At 53.8% G+C, this 21,623-nt stretch overlaps 1 protein-coding gene across 2 annotated transcripts in view; it reads right to left on the minus strand.

The window, feature by feature from the left end:
- Positions 1–21,623, minus strand: part of RNF157 (ring finger protein 157) — a 64,093-nt gene that overhangs the window by 24,989 nt on the left and 17,481 nt on the right. For both annotated transcript variants that reach the window (XM_081110328.1, XM_081110327.1), the window contains exon 3: positions 729–817. In XM_081110328.1, the coding sequence (XP_080966454.1) occupies positions 729–817 (89 nt within the window). The remainder of the gene's footprint in view (positions 1–728; positions 818–21,623) is intronic.

The following is a 21,623-nucleotide window of genomic DNA, read 5'->3' on the forward strand; positions in this document are numbered from 1 at the left end:
CCAGGGAGCCCGAGCCTTAGCAGAGGCAGCATCTGCTTAAAACCGACGCTGAAGCCCTTGCCGGTGTGGCTCAGTGGATAGAGCGCCAGCCTGTGGACTGAAGGGTCGGATTCCGGTCAAGGGCACAGGCCCAGGTTGTGGGCTGGATCCCCAGTGGGGGACGTGCAGGAGGCAGCCGATCCACGATTCTCTCTCATCACTGATGTTTCTCTCTCTCTCTCCCTCTCCCTTCCGCTCTGAAATCAATAAAAATATATTTTAAAAAACCCCACAAAATGACTGACACTGTCTCAGGGACAGTACAGAGAAGGCATTTCAGGGACAATTGATAACGATGGGCCGGAAGCAGCCGACCCCGGGCACTCTGAGTGTCTGGGCGTGTGAGGCTAAGGATAAATTTAGAAGTAAATATAATCCATGAATAAGGACTTCCTATTCCAAGTCCAGATAGCTCCTCTTTTCACAGGCTTGTGGAGGCCTCTGCAAGATCCACGTTCTCTCCCAGCAATTCTCCTTTTAAAAGAAATTCAGCCCCATGGCCGCTGCCAGGGAAGGGGCAGTGCTCGGCCTCCCGGACGACGAGGGGAAGCCCAACAGTCTCCAGGCAGGGCCCGCCCTCAGCCGGCGCGGGTCAGGCTCTGGGGCCGGCACCCCGCTCTGCGCGGCTCTGCGGGGCGGGCTGCCGCGGGGGCCCCGGCCGCATGGGGCGCTGGGACCTGCGGACTTACTTGACCAGCCGCAGTGTGTCCTTGCGGATGTTGACCAGGCTTCTCAGCGTCTTCACTGGCTCCTGGGGAGGCGGGGCGGCGTAAGGAAACTGCCGGGCACAGCGGGAGAAGACAGCGGTGAGTGAAGACCCGCGGCCGCCCTCCCTGGCACGGGCCTCCCCGCCTGGCCAGGTGAGGGGGCAGGCCCAGGCCCGAACTCCGGGAGGACACGGAGAGCCGCCACGGCGCGTGGACTTGCTCCCGGTCACAGCCGGTAGAACCGGGATTCGAATTGGCGCCAAAAGAGTGAGATTCGCCCAGCTGGGGTGGCTCAGTGGTTGAGTATCGACTTAGAACCAGGAGGCTGAGGTTCGATTCCCGGGGAGGGCACAGGCCCGGGTTGCGGGCTCAGTCCCCAGTAGGGGGCGTGCAGGAGGCAGCGGATCCATGATTCTCATCATTTATGTTTCTATCTCTCTCTCCCTCTCCCTTCCTCTCTGAAATCAATAATAAAACAGTATTTTTTTTTAAAAAAGAGAGATTTACCTGCTTTTCCCATTCCATGAAGCTTATCTGAGTCAGCGTTCACAATGCGGATCGCTAACAAGAACGCCTACAAGTACCAAGCGCAGTTGCAACCACCAAAGGACACACACACACACACACACACACGCACACACACGCACACACACGCGCGCGCGTGCACACACACACACAGTGGCTACATTCATCCCAAAGGCTTTTCCCTCTGACCTTGGACAACAGGGCACCAGGCCCGCAGGTGCTCCGCTCAGAGAGGCCACGGGCGCCTGGGGGCCGTGGGAACTGCGAGCAGGGGAGAAGCCGGCCGCCTGCGCAGGGCTCGGTCCCCCGTTCCCGGCCCATCAGAGGCAGCACAGGCCTCTGGAACGAGCGCCAGGGGCTCTCCGGGGGCCATCACGGCCCCTGGCTGCCCGGCGTTTACCTCACACTCTCCCTCCAGGGGCAGATGAGAGGAGACACAGTAACACACTGAACTGGGGAGCTGCCTTCAGAAGATGGATTCTCCAAGGCACCCCGTACTGTGCCGATGCTTTGCGGACAATGAACGATTTTTGCATCTGATTCACAGGAAACCTACTAGGCCAGCGGTTCTCAACCTGTGGGTCACGGCCCCCATGGCGGTCGAAAGACCCTTTCACAGGGGTCGCCTAAGACCATCCTGCATATCAGATATTTACATGATGATTCGTAACAGTAGCAACATGACAGCTATGAAGTAGCAACGAAAATCATTTTATGGTTGGGTCACAACACGAGGAACTGTATTGAAAGGGCCAGAAGGTGGAGAACCACTGTCATAGACAGTGTAGCCCTGCCCCAGCGTGGCGCTCCTGAGACAGCCTCGCTCCGTCCACTCCGCCGGGGCCTCCACGGGGTTCTGCCGACGATGGTTCTGTCACTCAGAAAACACAGCCGACAGCACCTAGTTTTATGGATTCGATCTGATTGCTAATAATTCACATGCGTGCCCATGGCCCTTGAGAAAACACATTCCATCTGAGCTGTCACATGTGTCTCCAATTACCCTCTGTGGGAACCGAGTAGCAACATTTTACTTTCTTCGTTGATATGATAAACACGCATCCTTTAAAAATACATGACAGTGGGTTTTTCTACTTACAAAGCAACACATGTAGGGTGCCCCCCAAAACGTATATGCGCTTTGAATAATTATTCATTCCAATGGGCTAAATCTGAAAAGAAACATCAACTGAGCTATCAGAAGTAAAAAGGGTGTCTACATTTTTGGGGGGTCACCCCGTATTCAAGCAGAAAAGTTGAAAAACACACAAAAAAGTACAAAACTAGCCGTCATTTCACCACTCCGCGATTTAGACCGAAGCTAACACGGCGGGGTCTTCCCCGTGAGGCGTCCATTCACACCCGGCCCGCCTACCTGCCTCGGTTTCTCCGCGCTGTCTCAAGCCAAACACATGGCTTTATCGCCTCTTCTCCACGTAGAACACGTGGTGGGCACTGGTAAAGCCGTGATCGGACGTGACCTCGCACGGCAGCGATAGAGGCACCGAATATGCTGGAATCAACCCCATATTCCCGCCTGGTTTCACCTCGTGTGTGTTTGTGTTTTATTTTTCTGATATAAACGTGGTGAGTGCCTGGGTCCTGCACGTCTGCGTGTTCGTTTGATTCCTTCCTGAGGACAAATTCCTAGGCCTGGAATTTCTGGATCAAAGAGTAAGCATGTTTTTTAAGAGTTTTAAGAATATGTTTGCCAAACTGTTCTCCAGAAAGCGGGTTCTGGTTTTCTCTCCAGAGACTTTTATTCGGGGAAGCTGGAAACCCCGTCAGCCCCGGCGATGGCCCATTTCTCTCCACCGCCTCCCGCTTCCACCAAAGGAATTTAAAACAATTTCCAAATACGCTTAAGCAAAAAGGGATTAGGGCAGCAAAATCCGACACAAATGCTAGTCTATAGTAAAGCCAAAATAAATGACTTTGGGATTAAAATAGTTTTCTGGAGCAGCACGTTAGTCATATACATTTGCACAGGCACGGGGAGTGAGCCATAACTCTTCTCGAGTTTAAAAAAAATAAAGACCAGTCCTTCCTGCACTCTTTGCCCTTTCTCCTCCACACCCTCCAAAAAAATAAAAACAATAGAAAAGGGGGGAAAATCCAACAAAGGCCTCGTGATCTTTGTCGTCCATTTAGAATGTTACCTGAGCCTTAATTCTCTGTCACAAGGTGCAGATGCATGTCATTCTGTGTCCGCCAGTCTTTACCTGGAGCCTGCCTTCTTTATAAAATGAGGTGGCCCCGGCTGGCGTGGCTCAGGGGTTGAGCACTGACCTACGAACCAGGAGGTCATGGTTAGATTCCCGGTCAGGGCACACGCCCGGCTTTTCGTCTCGGTCCCCAGTAGGGGGCGTGCAGGAGGCAGTCGATTGATGATTCTCTTTCATTTTGATGTTTCTCTCCTCCTCTCCCTTCCTCTCTCTGTAATCAATACAAAAATTGTTTTTAAAAAAGAAGGAAGTGAGACTCCAAAGATTGGTGTAGTTATGGAAGGCCCCAGGGCTAATGAGCAGCAGAACCAGGATTTAGGCCCAGAAGCCACACTCGTTCTGCTGCAGCTGCCCCGGCTGCCGCAGGGCCGCCCACAGGTGGTTCTGATGCCGGGATGTTCTAGGAACCTGAGCGGAGTGTGGAGAGTCTGACCGTTCAACAGTCACCAGCTCAGGTGCTGGGAGCGAGTCCGAACCCCCCGGAGGTCACCCTATGCGTCAGCAGCAGCGCATAAAAAAGGTACCTAAGGCTACCCTCCTTCTACATTTAAAAAAAAAATATTTTTTGATTTCAGAGAAGAAGGGAGAGGGAGAGATAGAAACGTCAATGATGAGAGAGAATCATGGATAGGCTGCCTCCTGCGCGCCCCCCACTGGGGATCGAGCCTGCAACCCGGGCATGTGCCCTTGACCGGAATCAGACCTGGGACACTTCAGTCTGCAGACCAATGCCCTATCCACTGAGCCACACCGGCCAGGGCTCCTCCTACATTTTAACAGGAGTGTCTACAGCAGTGGTTCCCAATGTGGGGCACACACCTCTCAGGGGGGCAATTTGATGTTTAAGGGGGGCAATTCGAGAATGAGTTATTAACAGTGAATTTTTTGCATTTCTTATGGTTCTAGAGGCCTCATATACTGTATATAAATACATATTGTGACGTATTTATGCATTTCAGGTCTCCATTATGTGTTTTGTTTTGTTTTTTAGGCTTATGATTTTATTTTTTATTTATTTTTATTTTTTTCCCCCTTTATTGAATAAGATATTACAAATGTGTCCTTATCCCCCAATGTCCCCTCACCCCCCCAATCCTGCCCTCACCCTCACCCCGTTGTCCACATCTGTCACTTATGCCGATATGCATGCATACAAGTCCTTTGGTTGCTCTTTCCCCCTCACCCTCTATTATGTTTTGAAACTTTATTTGCTATTTTTCCCTGTCACTTCATATTATTATTATTAACAATTTCTCAGTGACTTCCTCCTCAAGACTTCAACTGTCCTTCCGTTCTTTTGTTTTCCTCTTTCGTGGATGCCATGTTCTTGGGAAGCTTGTTTAGACCGAGTGAATGGCCTTTCGGGCTTCCTCCCCGTGACGAGGAGTCACTGTTTGAATAATAAGAATTCTATGGGGGGGGGGGCATCAGGATGTTAGAGATGCTCGGGTGGGCGTGGCCAAGAAAGGGGGGCCGCTGGTCTAAGGTCTTCTCAGAGCCCAGCTTTCTCGGAGCACACACAGCGTGACAGTCCTTGTCGGTGACGCTCACGGCACCTGCAGAGGACACACACGTGGCCCTGCAGGGGGCGCCGATGGCAGGGAGCTCTGCGCAGCCGCGGCCGCTGCTCACCTTGCGCCCAGGAGGCTGGACCGCGCGTTACTGACGGGCGCGGCGGCTGCTCCTCTGAATTAATTTCCAAGGATCAAGACATCTGCCCATTCACTCCACACTCCCCTCTGCCTGCGCGCTGAGCCTGGGGCTCAGGGGTGGGCCCGGCGCCCTCTGAGTGCCGTCTGGAAGGCTTACACCTGCTGCCCTGCGTGGGAGGACAGCACCCTCCCGACGGGCCTGCAGCGTCTGCTGAAATGAGGCCAAATCTGAGGAATTTGAATCCCACAGGCCTCAGGCCCAGGAGGGGAGTATATACAGCGTGGGTTCAGCCAGGTGAGCGCATTCAAAGGGGCCCCCCCGGGGTTGCCAATCAAGACTCAGTCATTCTGAACCGGCTTCCCTTTGACCTTTAACCCTGGTGTTCATCAGTTTCCTTTCTTTCCCGTTGGCCTCACGTCGGCAAAGTGCCCCCTGGTGACCAAATGTGGAACTGCTACTGTGTGTGTGTGTGTGTGTGTGTGTGTGTGTACACATTCAATATGGATGTGCACTAGCATATCAACCATATCTCCCAGATATTTTTTAAGCCGTTTTAATTTCAACTACCCCTACAAATGCATTCACATTTTTGCTGTAGAAAATGTGGGTAAAATGCATGTGAAATGGAAGGATACCTGGTTTCAGTGGTAAATTACTGGGCAATTCCCAAGAGCCTCTAAAAAGGACAAAGCCCATTCATAAAAATAAATGGCTTCGGTAAAAAGCCTTTTAGAAAGTACATGATTTGCTAGCACTGCTCTTCGTCTCAGGCCCGATCGCGTGCAGCGCACGCCCGATGTGGCTCTGGGAGCCCTTCGAGCCGGTGCCCATCCTGTGGCCTCCCCCATCTTCTTATTTTTCTTTTTTGTTGTTGTTAATCCTCATTGAGGATATTTTCCCACTGATTTTAGAGAAGGTGGAAGGGAGGGAGGGAGGGAGAGGGAGAGACAGAGAGAGGAACTTCGATGTGAGAGAGACACAAGTACTGGCTGCTTCCCGCATGTGTCCTGGCCGGAGCCAGGGATCGAGCCTGCAACCCAGGTGTCTGCCCTTGATGCGGGAGCAAACCCTAGGCCAGCGGTTCTCAACCTGTGGGTCGTGACCCTTTTGGGGGTGGGACAACCCTTTCACAGGGGTCGCCTAAAACCATTGGAAAACACATATATAATTACGTATTGTTTTTTTTTTAATATATTTTATTGATTTTTTTACAGAGAGGAAGGGAGAGAGATAGAGAGTTAGAAACATCGATCAGCCGCCTCCTGCACATCTCCCACTGGGGATGTGCCCGCAACCCAGGTACATGCCCTTGACCGGAATCGAACCTGGGACCTTTCAGTCCGCAAGCTGACGCTCTATCCACTGAGCCAAACCGGTTTCGGCACGTATTGTTTTTGTGATTAATCACTATGCTTTAATTATGTTCAATTTGTAACAATGAAAATACATCCTGCCGAAACCGGTTTGGCTCAGTGGATAGAGTGTCGGCCTGCGGACTGAAGGGTCCCAGGTTCGATTCCGGTCAAGGGCATGTACCTGGGTTGCGGGCACATCCCCAGTGGGAGATGTGCAGGAGGCGGCTGATCGATGTTTCTCTCTCATCGATGTTTCTAACTCTCTATCTCTCTCCCTTCCTCTCTGTAAAAAATCAATAAAATATATTTTAAAAAAAAGAAAATACATCCTGCATATCAGATATTTACACAACAATTCATAACACTAGCAAAATTACAGTTATGAAGTAGCAACGAAAATAATTTTATGGTTGGGGGTCACCACAACATGAGGAACTGTATTAAAGGGTCACGGCATTAGGAAGGTTGAGAACCACTGCCCTAGACCCTTCGGTGTGCAGGCCGGTGCTCCAACCACTGAGCCACACCAGCCAGGGCTGCACAAATACAGTCTTTACTTAGAAAACAGGAAGCCCCACATGCCAAAAATCTGATTCCAAAGAAAAAACAATTATTGTAGGCAATTTATAATTAAAGCAGAAAAGTGCTCATTTGGTAGGTTAGCAGGCGTGTACTATTTGTGGCAAAGAATCAAATGATAGTTACTATGGCGACCAACATCTGGAGTCATGTGAACAACTCATTGACAGCCCTACATACACCCTTTCGTTGGCAGGTTCTAGGGCTTTTATATTTAAATTTCAGTTCCTTCTATTTGATGCCTGGCTGTTTTCTCCGCTTTCTCTACTTCCTCTCTTCTCAGAAGTGCAGTGTGTCCAAGACTCAGCAGTGGGTATTTTTAGACTCGCGCTGCCGTAGAGCGTTTTCTTAGATCAGCGTCAGGGGAGAGCAGTGTTGTCTCTGCTTGGATGCCGCAAAATGAATGCAAATTTGCCTGTTTCACCAGCTGCTGCCGGAGGCGGCAGCGTTGCGCCCGCGGCGGACCAGCACGTCAAAGGGCTCTATTTACAGCAGAAAAACCCCCTTTTCGCTAAGTTTCCATCCAGTCCTCCCGGGAGCTCACCGCCAGGGCAGGAAGGTGATCACAAAGCTGACAAGACACCCCATTCCCCAACCAGAGGCGGGAGGGGGACCCCAAGAGGGTGTTACAGGGTGGCCTCAACACGGAGATGCTCTGGGCCCGGGTCTGGTTACCAGAGATCCGAGACGGCGGCCCCTTTGGAGCCCGTGACGCCTCCGCTGGGTGTCCTGGCAGGACACAGGGCCCCTGTCATGGCTGTGACCTCACAGCGAAGGCTGACCTTCACAAAACATCTCTCCATCTATGTATTTATTTACTTATTGAAAGACTTTTCTGTTTCTTATTCTTTTTTTAAAAAATTGATTTCAGAGAAGAATGGAGAAGGAGAGAGAGAAACATCAACGATGCGAGAGAATCATCAATCGGCTGCCTCCTGGACACCTCACCCTAGGGATCGAGCCCCCAACTGGGCATGTGCCCTGACGGGAATCGAACTGTGACCTCCTGGTTCCTAGGTCGATGCTCAAACACCGAGCCAGGCTCCAAAATACTTAACCCCCAGCACGAGCAGGCCCCATGCCTCAATTCTCTCTGCTCACCTTCACGAGGGATAAGGGAAGAGTGAACACCCATCGGAGGGCCACGCGCCGTCATAAAACCGCCCCGATCCCTGGCAACGGCCGTAGAAGACCCTCGGTCTCCCCGTTCTTATGGGTCGGGTCTTGGCTCCCACTGGGGCACCGTGACCTGCAGGCAGCCCGTGCGGCGCCACTCTGACGTCAAATGCACCCACTAGGCCAGCGGTTCTCAACCTGTGGGTCGCGACCCCTTTGGCGGTGGAACGACCCTTCACAGGGGTCGCCTAAGATCATCCTGCATATCAGATGTTTACATGACGATTCATAAATTCATCACAGTAGCAACATGACAGTGATGAAGTAGCAACGAAAATAATGTTATGGTTGGGCCACAACATGAGGAACTGTATTTAAAGGGCCAGAAGGTGGAGAACCGCTGCCCTAGACTCTGGGTACTGTTTTGATGACAAATGAAACGTAGGCGACTTCCGGTTTCCTCACGGACAGGAAGCCCTCGCCAAGATGGGGACCCCTCCCAGCGGGACAACAACACCCCCCCCCCCCCCCCCCGTACAACAAAGGCCCTCCCCCGAGCGCTGTGTTCAGATACAAAGGATGTTGCCCAACACCCGCTCACTTCGAGCAGCGCCCAGAGGGACAGCGCGCTCTCCGCGCGGCAGACCAGTCATCCTTTCCGCCCGGCGAGTTGGTAAATAATGACTAACGGCCAGAGGCGCCACCCCTTTCAGACAAGCACCCCATTCTAGACGCCCGGCTTCTGGGCTGCATCTGGCCAGGAGACGCATCACCCAGCTCCCACACAGGAGTCCGCTTGTGAGAGATTGTCAGACGCCTGACGCTGTGTGTAAAGAAATATGAGAAATATGCCCAGAGAGGCAAGCCCCGTATCAGTCAAAATATGCATTTAAAAATAGACTGTGTACATTTTCCCCCCAAAGAAGCATAGTAGGGCTACTGTATTCTAGACGGTGAATCTCAGGGACAGAACACAAATACCCACAGTCTGTCATGGTCAGCGTCCGGCTCCAAGGCTGAGTTATGTCACTGGGGTGCTCTCGTCCCGTGTCCCACCCCTGTCCCTTCCCTGCCTCCCACCTGAGCTCTCCGCCCCCCTCCACGCCTGTCGCCGACCGCCTCTCGGCCCATCCCTGAGCCTCGTCCTCCAGTCCCCTCCCCACCTCCCCACCCCCGTTCCCTGCAGCGGCCTCGGAACGGCTCTTCCTCCCGTTACTAATCGCCTGCCAGCTACCGAGAACCTGGGCTTCAGGTCATCTTGTTTTATTGATTTTTTTTTTTTTGAGAAAGAGAGAGAGAAGAAGGGAAAGGGAAAGAGAAAGAGAGAAGGAGAGAGAAACACTGATGAGAGAGAAACATCGATCGGCTGCCTCCTACACACCCCTTACTAGGGATCAAGCCCACAATCTAGGCATGTGCCCTGACCGGGAATCACACCGGGAATCACTCTTGGTGCATGGGGTAATGCTCAACCCACTGAGCTACCCTGGCCAAGCTCAGGCCATCTTCCAGGGCTTGTCAGAGGTGACCCCAGCTCATCCAGAACGAACAGGGTGTCTGAGCGTTAACCATCTGCTTTCCGAGACTCAAAATCGCCAAGTGCCAAGTCTGAACACAGCAGGAGGCAAAGACGGTGCAGTGGGTAGGGATCCCAAAGATCCTAGTTAATCATCTGCCGAGAAGGCACAGCCCCGCAAGTCAGGCGCGAGGCCCAAGTTCCGCAAGAGGATTGATTCAGTGCCTGGCTCAGTCTAACGAATAAATTATGGGAAAGGAGAGGCCTGCAGGGGCAAGCCTGACCGACACCGCCGCCCACGTGCCCAAGGTCGCCATCGCCATCCCCAGGAAGACGTCACGAGCGATGCCGTACCTTAGCCAGGTCGTTTGCCTCTGGTTTCTTCCCCCAAATCCATCACCTGCTCTGACGACAAGGGAACGCCCGAAACCCCAACGGCGGGCGGGTTCCACAGACGAGCTCACGGCAAGCGCAGCCCAGGTGGTCAAGGTCGTGAAGAGTCACAAAAACCTGGGAAACGGTCACAGACTGGAGGAGCCATGACAAGCGAAGGCCCTGCGGGGTCCTGGGGGGGGGGGGAGCCTGGACCTCGAGGGGTGCAGCCCTAAGAACACCGCACCTGTGCGAGCGTTCAGGGCAGACCCAGGACCGTGCCATGCAAGGTGCCCGGGTGAGCGAGCGGTCCACGGGCAGTCTCTACTCCGCAGCCTCCGGAAGCAGACAATGACGTTTGAAAAAATAAGCTCTGCCCAGCTCCGTGGCTGAGCATCGACCTATGCACCAGGAGGTCACGGTTCGATTCCGGGGCAGGGCACAGGCCCAGGTTGTGGGCTCCATCCCCAGTGTGGGGCGTGCAGGAGGCAGCTGATCCATGATTCTCTCTCATCATTGATGTTTCTCTCTCTCTCCCTCTCCCTTCCTCTCTGGGGGAAAAGAAAAAAGTCCGGCAAGAGCCACGCGGAGAGGAACCGGAACGCAGAGGAGCAGAGGAGCTGGAGGCGGAGGTGTGGGTCTCCGCTCTGGGTGCCTTCAGGCTAAATCACTGCACGCGGGCAAGTCTCCATTCCTCACCCGTCCAACAGGCCTAGTACCAGCGACCTCACCGCTTGTGAGAGGAAAGGCTGCCCGAATCGGGGTCCGGCCGGGAACGCGGAAACCACACCAGTGGTTTTCAGGGAGAGGATTTCATAGAAGGAGCCCGTTAAACAGGCGTCGAAGGACAAAAACACCGACGGGGGCACGGAGCTGACAGAGCGACCAGGGGAAACAGCCAGCCCCCCTCGTTCTCGGATCCTACAGGCCCGACGCTGGCACTCGCCTCCCGCCGCAGCCCTTTCGCGCCCCCTGTGGGCAGAGCCTGGGGAGCCCCAGGGTCCAGGGTGCCTTGTGGGGCTGGGAGGCAGCGTAAATGTCAGCTGTGAAGGGCTCTGCAGGCTGTAAATGCCACCCACGGGTGCTGGCTTTTATCATGGCATCTAGTAAGATCCCAGGCTAACCGCACGCTCTCCCACCCCTTCCTTTAAAAGACACGGTACACAGGGTGGATTAGTCGAAGAGATTCACCTCTGGGGCCTACAGCGTTTAAAGCTGTTGTTTTTTAAATATATATTTTTATTGATTTCAGAGAGGAAGGGAGAGGGAGAGAGAGATGGAAACATCAATGAGAGAGAATCACTGATTGGCTGCCTCCTGCACGCCCCCCACTGGGGATGGAGCCTGCAACCCGGACATGTGCCCTGACCGGGAATCGAACCCTGACCTCCTGGTTCCTAGGTCGACGCTCAACCACTGAGCCGCGCTGGCCGAAAACGTTTGAAGTCGTAATAAATGGAAACCGTGGCTGGGGACCGCATTCTGTTCTGTAACTGCAGCGCGTTTCCTGCGAAGCGCACCTCTCAGGGCTCCTTCTGACGCCGGGGCCTCCGTCTGATTAAGTTCTGTAACAATCGGGGGTACGCTCTGAGTCAACGGGCCGGGCAGGACGGTTTTAGAGAACGAAGCCTGCGCTGCCTGCGGATGTCACTCGCATGTGCCCAGCTGTCAGCCACCGGGCCCGGGACTCTGCTTGTAGGGACGTGTGCGGGACAGTTTCACAGCGTGGAGGCCGCTCTGCCTTATCTCTTTAAAAGCTCAACCCGCGAACCAGGCTTTTCTCTGAAACGCGGCACCAGGAAGTACAGTTTCCCGTAAGCCGGGCGAACCACAGGAAACAGAGGTGAGAGTGTGTACCCAGGTCTCAGGGCGTTTCAGAGAAATTTCTAGGAAATTCCTGCAACATGTGCTTCAGTCTCACTGCCGAGCGCCAGAGCTGCCTGTGCTCCGGGGCGTGAAGACACAGGGCGCCCAACAGGCCGGAAGGTCCCGCGTGGAGCGGCCTTCTCCGAGTCAGCGGCACCGAGGCCACGAAGGCCCTCTCCTCTCTCCTCCCTGCGTGGGGGGGTCTGGTCTTCCCTCGAGACCGAGTATGAGGGCGAATCCACACGAGAGCGTGTTCGTATGCCCCAGAGCGATGAGACGGGCACCGCAGGGGACAGAGCGGGCCTGTGCTGCAGGAACGGGTGGGCACGGCCCTCGGAGGAGGACAGCAGGTGCCTGTGGCGACTCCTCGAATTATGAACATTTGTCCCTCAGGCTAAATGACCGGCTGCCACAATCCATGCTCACAAAATAACTGAAAAACAAAACAGATTGCCCTGAGCTTTTTTTTTTTTTTTAAGGATAGAGCAATCTTTTCTTTTTTCAAATATGTTTTTATTAATTTCAGAGAGGAAGGAAGAGGGAGACAGAGATAGTAACATCAATGATGAGAGAGAATCATTGATTGGCTGCCTCCTGCACGCCCCCCACTGGGGATCGAGCCCACAACCTGGGCATGTGCCCTTGACCGGAATCGAACCTGGGACCCTTGAGTCCACAGGTCGACGCTCTATCCACTGAGCCAGACCAGCTAGGGTACCCTGAGCTTTTTAAAAAATATATATTTTTTTACTGATTTCAGAGAAAAGGGAGGGGAAGACAGACATCAAGGATGATTGGCTGCCTCCTGCACGTCCCACACTGCGGATGGAGCCCACAACCCGGGCTTGTGCCCTGACCGGGAATCGAACCGTGACCTCCTGGTTCATAGGTCGACACTCACCCACTGAGCCACACCAGCCGGGCTGCCGTGGGCTGTTTAATGAAGGGGTTTATGGAGCAATCTTGATGACGTTTAGGAGCTAAGACCCGCTGGTCCTGCCAGAGAACCGTGTGCAAGACGGGAGAATGAAAATGACGCGACTTAGCAAAACGAGCCGAGGCCACGGGCGCGGGGAGACCCGAGTCTCACCTGAGACCTCACACTTGCTGACACGAGACCCGGGCGTCAGTCTCCTTATCTGTGCAACGGAACTGGCCGCCCTGTCTACCTCATGATTCAGATCAAATAAAAAGTATTTTCACCATCACACAGGGCTATACAAATACAGGCTATCGGCTGTGATATGATCATCATCCGTGACGACAGTATCTTCTTTAAAGAATTCTACCCACCACGCAGCTCCTAACGCGTGGGAGAAAGAATGTGCCGTGAAACACCAGCAGGTCGATGGTCTCATCCAGGAACCTGAGCGCTTGCAGGACACGCCGTGGACGTGCCTCTTTGCTGTGGCCCTGGTTTCCCTCGAGCCCCGCATGCACTCTAGTGGAATGCACCCTCTGCAGCCCCGCAGGCCCCACGGAGACACAAGTGCCCTCACTGGGACAGGAAGGCTCTTCGGGGTCTCAGTTCAGGGAAGACACTGGCGGAGTGAAATGGGAGCAGAGCAGGCCGCCTCCGTCTGTCCCGACCGCCTGGTCCAACACGCACACGTGACCTTCAGCGGAGAAAACGCGCAGGCCCGAGAGAGACCGCGTCCGCCCCGGGGGCAAGGGGGGTGGGGAGCACTCCTGGGAGCTGTGGTCACTGCTCTCCTCTCCCACGGCCGCGCGCACGGCTCACACCGGCTGAAGTGCTCCAACAACAAGGCGGCGCTGTGCTCATCGGGGGGACGAGCTGGTGTGTTCCTCCGGGGAGCACCTCCCAGATGAGAATGAGCACACGGTCGCGGCCGCAACGAGGTGCCTCACAGACACCGGGAGCCGCGGGGCCAGATGGACGGGCACAGGCTCACGGTCCCACTCACAGCAAGTTCAAGCCAGAAGACAAGCCAGGCTCGTGGCTACCTGGCGTCCAGGACCTGGATGCTGGACCCCGAGGCGTGCTCACCTGTCAGCATCACCTGCGCAGGCACGAGGGGCGGCCCTTCGGTGCGTGTCACACTCCAATCGGCATGTTTAAAGGGACAGCCAGCCCTACACAAGTGGATCTAGAATGATCCCCGCGATACACTGTTCGGTTAACAAGCAGGGGCAGGAGTGTGAACGGGGTGTGCGGTGATGTGTGGGCGCCCCACCCCCTCCCCGCCCGGTCGGTGCTCCCATCCCCCGGCCGCAGACAGGGTTGGCCACACGCGGCCCGGCCGTCCTGCTCCTTCCCGGGAATGAGGAACCAGAGCCACCTGTTCCTCCACCGCCCGCCGCAGGCCGCGACGGCCGGTGACTCCCTGAGGGGCGCACCGCAGGCCGCCTGGACTCGGGTACACGCTGTACCCCGAGGCTTCCCGAGGACCAGGCTGAAGCCACTGCGCCCAAATCAGGTGCTCATTCTCACTGGGCATGTGCCCCACGCGGAAATATAGCACAGCATGTCCCCCCACAGCGCTCTCCACCCAAGGGCTTCGCAAAGACCCCGGCTCAGGTTTGCTTCCGACCTCACCCAGCTGGTCCCAGAGGTGCCCAAGGAGGCGGACTCGGCGGGGGTGGGGGGATTCTAGGGCATCTCCTCCTCCTCCTCCTCCTCCTCCTCCCCCGTCCTCCTCCTCTTCCTTCTCTCCCAGGGCAGTTTTACAGTCCGAATTGGTGTGGAAATTCTCATACAGGGAAGGAACCCACTAGGTTAGCAGCTGCTGAGAACTGCTCATTCGTCTCCAGCCAGGCTTCCTCCAGAGACTTCTTCCTTTCTCATAATTTCAGGTTACGTTGCACCCCCTTTCTATCACTTTCATCCATAAAATTACACCCTGAAGTCTACACGCCAGACAGATACCGCCACACTCCCTGTCTCCCATCTCAGAGCAAAGCGGAGGATCCGACACCCACACCCCACTCGCAGATCTCAGCCCACGCGCATCTGCAGCGGAAGAAAAGGAGCGAACTCAGTTGATGCTTTTTTTACATTAAAAAGAGAGAGAGAGAGAGAGAGAGAGAGAGAGAGAGAGAGAGCCCGGCTGGTGTGGCTCAGTGGTTGAGCATCCAACTATGAACCAGGAGGTCACGGTTCGATTCCCGGTCAAGGGCACATGCCCTGGTTTAAAGCACGATCCCCAGTGCAGGAGGCAACCGATCAATGATTCTCTCATCATTGATATTTCTAACTCTCCCTCCCTCTCCGAAATCAGTAACAATATATAAAAAAGAGAGAGAAACATTGATCGGTTGCCTCCTGCACGTGCCTCAACTAGGAATCGAACCACAGCCTGGGTACGTGTGCCAACCAGGAATCGAACCTGACACCTTGTGTTGTACGGGAGAACGCTCCAACCAAGCGAGCCACACCAGCCAGGGCTTTCCTTCTCTTCATTTTTATATTTACTCATTGATCTCAGGGGGGGGGGGTGGGGGTGGGGAGAGATCCATTTTTGTTGTTCCACTCATTTATGCATTCGTTGGTTGACTCTTATGTGTGCCCTGACCAGGGATCAAACCTACAACGTTGGCGTATCAGGATGACACTCTAACCCAGCCGTGGGCAAACTATAGCCCATTTGAAATGAATAAAACTAAAAAAAAAAAAGACCGTACCCTTTTATGTAATGATGTTTACTTTGAATTTATATTAGTTCACACAAACACTCCATCCATGCTTTTGTTCCGGCCCTCCAGTCCAGTTTAAGAACCCCTTGTGGCCCTCGAGTCAAAAAGTTTGCCCACCCCTGCAGTCTAACCAAACGAGCCACCCGGCCAGGGCCCAACTAGCTTTTCAAAGTTGTCTTTTTATGCTATAACTTGTAATTAACTTTACAGTTACTGTGAGGTCTCACGTTTTATGATCTTAGCTACTGAACAGAAAACCCTGTCCTACTCTCCATACGCAAATGACCAGCTTGTCCGCGTTATCTCAGGAATCAAGAAACAGCTGAAACTAACTCTTGAGCAAAACCTACAGTTTGGTGATTTGGAAATGTGACTATGATGCTATCTCTAAACCGCACAGCCGCCTGTTTACATAGTCAGTATTTATTCACTCAGTGGCCCAAAGCAACTTTCTCTAGAGAAGGCCTCTGAGATGATTTCTTCATCTTTATTAATGGAAAGTTTCAACGTTGAAGAACTAAAATAATTTCATTCATATAATTTTCTAAAACCGAATAATCCTTCCTCCTTAGCCCAATACTGGTGTGCCCGTGCGCCTTAAAAACCGAACGGAACACCCATGTTCATAGCAGCGCTAGTCCCAACAGCCAAGAGGGGGACGCCACCCAAGGGCTTGTCGGGGGACGAACGGGTAAACGAGATGTGTTGCCTACACACAACAGAATATCACCCAGCCTTAAAAGGGGAGGAAATTCACCCTGGCCGGGTGGCTCAGTGGGTTAGAGCGTTGTCCTGACAGGGCAAGGTTTTGGGTGTGATCCCTGGTCAGGGCACATACAACCAACCAATGAATGCATACATAAGTGGAACAACAAACTGATGTTTCTCTCTCTCTCTCTCTCTCTCTCTCTCTCTCTCTCTCTCTCTCCCTCCCTCCCTCTCTAAAAATCAACAAAGTAATTAAAAAAAAAAAAAAAAAAAGGAAGGAAATTCTGACTCACGCTACAACATCAATGAGCCTTGATGGCATTTTGCTCAGTGAAACAGCCACACACAGAAGGACAAAGACGGCAGGATTCCACTCACGCGAGAGGCCTGGAACTCTGACATTCAGAGAGACGGGAAGCAGAAGGGCAGCTGCCGGGTTGGGGGGGGGAGGGGGGAATTCACGGGGAATTAGCCTTCGATGGGGGCAGAGTTTCAGTTTTACAAGATGAAGAGTTCTAGAAGTTGCTTGCACTACCCTGTGAATGTCCTTAACACTACTGAACCGTACACTTAAAATGGTGAAGATGTTACACTTCCTGTGACGTGTATTTTGTCATAAATTAAAAAAAACAACAAAAAAACCTGAAGGTCAAAACAAAGGTTGAGGAGACTCCTTATTGCGCTGAGCAGGGGGTCACCTCTGGGAGCGCCTAGAGGCGGGGAGCCGTGTATAATAAAAAGGCCACTTTAAAAATCCGTAATCGGCCCGGGTGGCGAGGCTCAGTGGGTGAGCGTCGACCTATGAACCAGGAGGTCACGGTTCGATTCCCGGTCAGGGCACAGGCCCGGGTTGTGGGCTCGATCCCCCGTGTGGGGCGTGCAGGAGGCAGCGGATCAATGATTCTCTCTCATCACGGATGTTTTTCTCTCTTCTTCTCCCTTCCTCTCTGAAATCAGTAAAAATATATATTTTTTAAAAATCCTTAAGCAGAACTGTCTGTAAAGCCTGACACCACACAGCAGTTCTCAACCTGTGGGTCGCGACCATCGGAAAACAAATACAACATATCAGATATTTACATGACGATTCGTAACAGGAGCAACATTACAGTGATGAAGTAGCAACGAAAATAATGTTATGGTTGGGGGTCCCCACAACATGAGGAGCTGTATGAAAGGGCCGCGGCGTGAGGAAGGTTGAGAACTACTGAAAAGCGTGACTTCCTTTCCTGTTCAGCTCTCACAGCGTCCGCGAGGCTGGGGCCACCTTGCCCGTCCTTAGGGCTTATTCCGACTCCTCGTCCTTCTCTACAAGCCTCCCCGCCCCCCCCCCCCCCCCCGCTGCCCCGTTCACCCCCCCAGCGGGCCCCACCCTTCCTGCAGCTAAGAAAACCCACACTCACTATTTTATGAACTTCCTTCGTGTTCCTGCTTCTTTCTATTCCCCTGACCTCCTTCCTTCCTCTGCTCAGCGGCAGTCCCTTCTCTGTGTGTTAAGACATTTAAAATGCTTCAATTTAATAAAACAAAACAAAACACGTTCAATGGGGAAAAGTCAAACATTAGGAGGCTGTGATGATGCGCCCAAGAGTGACCATGTACCAGGGTCAAGTGCACTGTCCTCTGGTAGCTGCTCTGCACCCACAAGCATAAATGCTCGCACACACAGGCCGTCACATGCTGCTGCCTCTATCAGGCGTGAAGTCGGACCCACGTTCTATCTGGCAACTTGCTTTCTTCGGTAAACAGGGCGGTGGGGCACATCTGCCTCTCGGAGGAGACAGAGCTGGCTTCCCTCCGGCTGCTGACAGTTCACAGTACAGACACGCTCTCCCGTGTGTAACAATCCCCGCCGAGGTGTGGACACCCCACAGCACCCCACGGTCACCAGGCCTCCGAACAACTTGGATTCTAGCAGCAATCTGCCTTCAGAACAAGAGCAACCACCCTATCACGAAGCAAAAAACCAGCCCAGCTCTCCCACCAGCCAGGCAGGGGAGGGCCGGCCCCTATTTAACTGGAATGACCGGGATGGAGGAGCAGTGACCTTTGCCCCCCACGGAGCACGGAGCCCTGCAGACCCTGCTCACAGTCGCTCATGCCCAGGGAGTCTCTCCCCCCAGAGCCGGCCGTCGCTGCAGAAGGGACCCGCCCGGGAGGGAGGGAGGCAGGCACAGCCAACAGGCTCCAGGGCCCTCCCGCCTGGCGTTTCTCCAGCAGGACAGGCCTCCGAGGTCAGAACCGCCCTCGCTTCACAGCTGGGTCACCTGAGAGCCCAGCGACAGACGTGCCAGGGCTGCAGAGAGGGGAGCGAGCGGTGAGACGCACCCATCCCCCTGAAATCTGGATCCCAGCCTCCCTCCGATCCCAGCCTCCCTCCGCCCGTCATGCTGAGCTAGTGCCTTACACCCGCCCCTGGAGACCTGATGGTAGATTTGACCTTCAGGGTTGCTCCTAAGGCAGTGATGGCGAACCTATGACACGCATGTCAGAGGTGACATACGAACTCATTTTTTTGGTTGATTTTTCTTTGTTAAATGGCATGTAAATATATAAAATAAATATCAAAAATATACATCTTTGTTTTACTATGGTTGCAAATATCAAAACATTTCTATATGTGACACGGCACCAGAGTTCAGTTAGGGTTTTTCAAAATGCTGACACGCCGAGCTCAGAAGGTTCGCCATCACTGTCCTAAGGGGTCGACGGTAAATTTGACCTTCAGGGTGGCTCCAAGGGGTCACTCAGCTCAGTACTGCTCCACAGTACCACTACGGGCGGAGCGATGGTCCACAGAATGCTACTCCTTTTATCTTTTTAATAATTATAATTTTATTTTTTTAGAAAGAGCCTGGAAGAAACAGAGAGAGAAACATCCATGTGAGAAAGACACATCGATTGGTTGCCTCCCGCACAGGATCGAGCCTGCAGCCGAGGCATGGGCCCTTGACCAGAATCGAACCCGGGACCATTTAGTGCAGGGGCCGGCACTCTATCCACGGAGCCAAACCAGCGAGGGCGAATGAGACTGCTTTCCGCGCGATCGTTGGGAAAGGCCGGGGAAGACCACAGGTCCCCGAGGCCAGGGAGCCTGCGGCTTTTCCGTTGGATCAAACAATTCATTGCAGCCCGGCTTCGTTCCCTCGGGAAAGGGGAGCTGCTCTCGCCTCGAGCTGCCGGGCGGCTTTAAATGCTGTGCTCCTTCTGCTCCTTCCTCGGCAACCCCACGCCCCTGGCCGACACGGAGATATGTCACTAGAGAGTGGAAGTCAGGCCTTGGGAGCTGAGCTCCTCGCCCTTCAATCACTGGGCCTCCCTCCTCCCCTAAACCAGCTGAGATGCAGGGCGGCGACCTGGGGCTCGGGGCTCCGGGCGGATGGAATTACACACCCGGAGAACTCGCTCAAGAAGTCCCCCGGGAGAACTACTTTTAGACGCCGCGCCACAGCCCACGGGCACTCAATGGCCTGCTCGGCTCCCACACAGCATGTGGCGGGGGCCGGGTCCACCGATCTGACCGCAACATGGCTCTGGGGCCGGACGGCGGGTTCCAGGCCCCAGGCAGGTGCTCACGGCCTTTGGAACCTTCGTCCAGATCAGTGGTTCTCAACCTTCCTAGTGCCGCCACCCTTTAATACCGTTCCTCATGTTGTGGGGACCCCCAATTTCATTGCTATAAATTGAACATCATTAAAGCATAGTGATTCATCACAAAAACAATGTGTCATTATATATGTGTTTTCCGATGGTCTTAGGCGACCCCAGTGAAAGGGTCGTTCGACCCCCAAAGGGGCCGCGACCCACAGGTTGAGAACCGCTGGTCTAGATTCCTGGTGCCTCGAGCTCCTCAGCGGTCAGGCGGTCAGGCGAGAACCTTCCTCTCTAGGGTGTGGGGAGGGCAGGTCGGAAGCGCTCAGCACGCCGGCCTGGCAGACAGCGAGGGTGCCATGAGCGTTAGCTGTGGCGAGTGTTACCTGGCACAGGGGAGGGGAGGTGTGCCGCATTCATTCTTAAACTCCGTTTCTAGCCACCTACACGGAGTTCTCGGATTTGTTTTCTTTCTTTTTTGTAATTTTTTCGATGACAGTTGACATTCAATATTATTTTGTATCGGTTTCAGGTGTCCGGCACAGTGGCTAGACCAGCGGTTCTCAGCCTGGGCTGCCCATGAGAATCACCTGGGGATCTTTTTAAAATCCTGATTTCCGGGCCTCATCCTCCGGAAATTCTGTTTCTTTGTGATGGGGTGGGGCCACAACATAAGTAACAAAGAAACAGAACTTCCGGAGGATGAGGCCCGGAAATCAGGATTTTAAAAAGATCCCCAGGTGATTCTAACATGCAGTCAAGGCTGAGAGCCACTGGGCTAGACAATCGGATACTTTACAAAGTGTCCCCCCTCTCCCCCCTCCCCTGCCCCGATATTTCCCCGCCTGGCATAGTTATTACATTTTTCAAAACTGATTTCAGAGAGGAAGGGGGAGATAGAAAGATCAATGGCGAGAGCGAATCCCTGATCGGCTGCCTCCTGCACGCCCCCTACTGGGGATGGAGCCCGCAACCAGGGCATGTGCCCTGACGGGGAATCGAACCGTGACCTTCTGGCTCACAGGTCGATGCTCAGCCACTGAGCCCCGCTGCCAGGAGGTTATTGTAACATTATTGACTCTATTCCCTGAGCTGCACTTTACATCCTGCTGACTATTTGGCAACGACGAGTTCCTGACTTGCTTTCCTCACATAAAACTTTGATGTCTTTTGAGAAAAAACACTTGCTCCGCACACCGTGAGGCACATGTAACGATTGCTACATGAGAACAACCGCGGAGAGGCCCACGCGGGGGCTCCGTGGGGAAGAAGACTCGGACTTGAGGTCAAGGCCCCTCGCCAGCCACCCGCAGGCTCACGCAGAGGCGGACGCTCGGCCGGGAACTCGGGGGAAGCTGTCAGCCAGCGCGAGCCCCAACCCGAACCCAACCGAGCACTGACTTGCTGCGAAATCATCTTGATGCCCCAAAAGGTCAAAAATGTAAAAAAAACAACCAACCAACAAAAACTGTTGTGACACCAGAGGGACGCAAGAAGCAAGGGAGACGGGTGCACGGGGCACGCCCGGAGGAAACGCGTCCCTGCGCGGCCACAACAGAGCGCGCTCTCCTCGACAGCTGAGCAGCCGCAGCAAACGCAGAGCGGACGTCCCACTAGGCTTCGCCGGCAGGACTTCACTTGAAGCCAGAAGGAGTTGGTTGTTTTTTTTTAAATGTTTTTATTGATTTTTTAGAGTGAGAGGAAGGGGGAGGGAGAG

This window comes from Myotis nattereri, assembly GCF_964212035.1.
Source record: "Myotis nattereri genome assembly, chromosome: 16".
Classification (NCBI taxonomy): domain Eukaryota; kingdom Metazoa; phylum Chordata; class Mammalia; order Chiroptera; family Vespertilionidae; genus Myotis; species Myotis nattereri.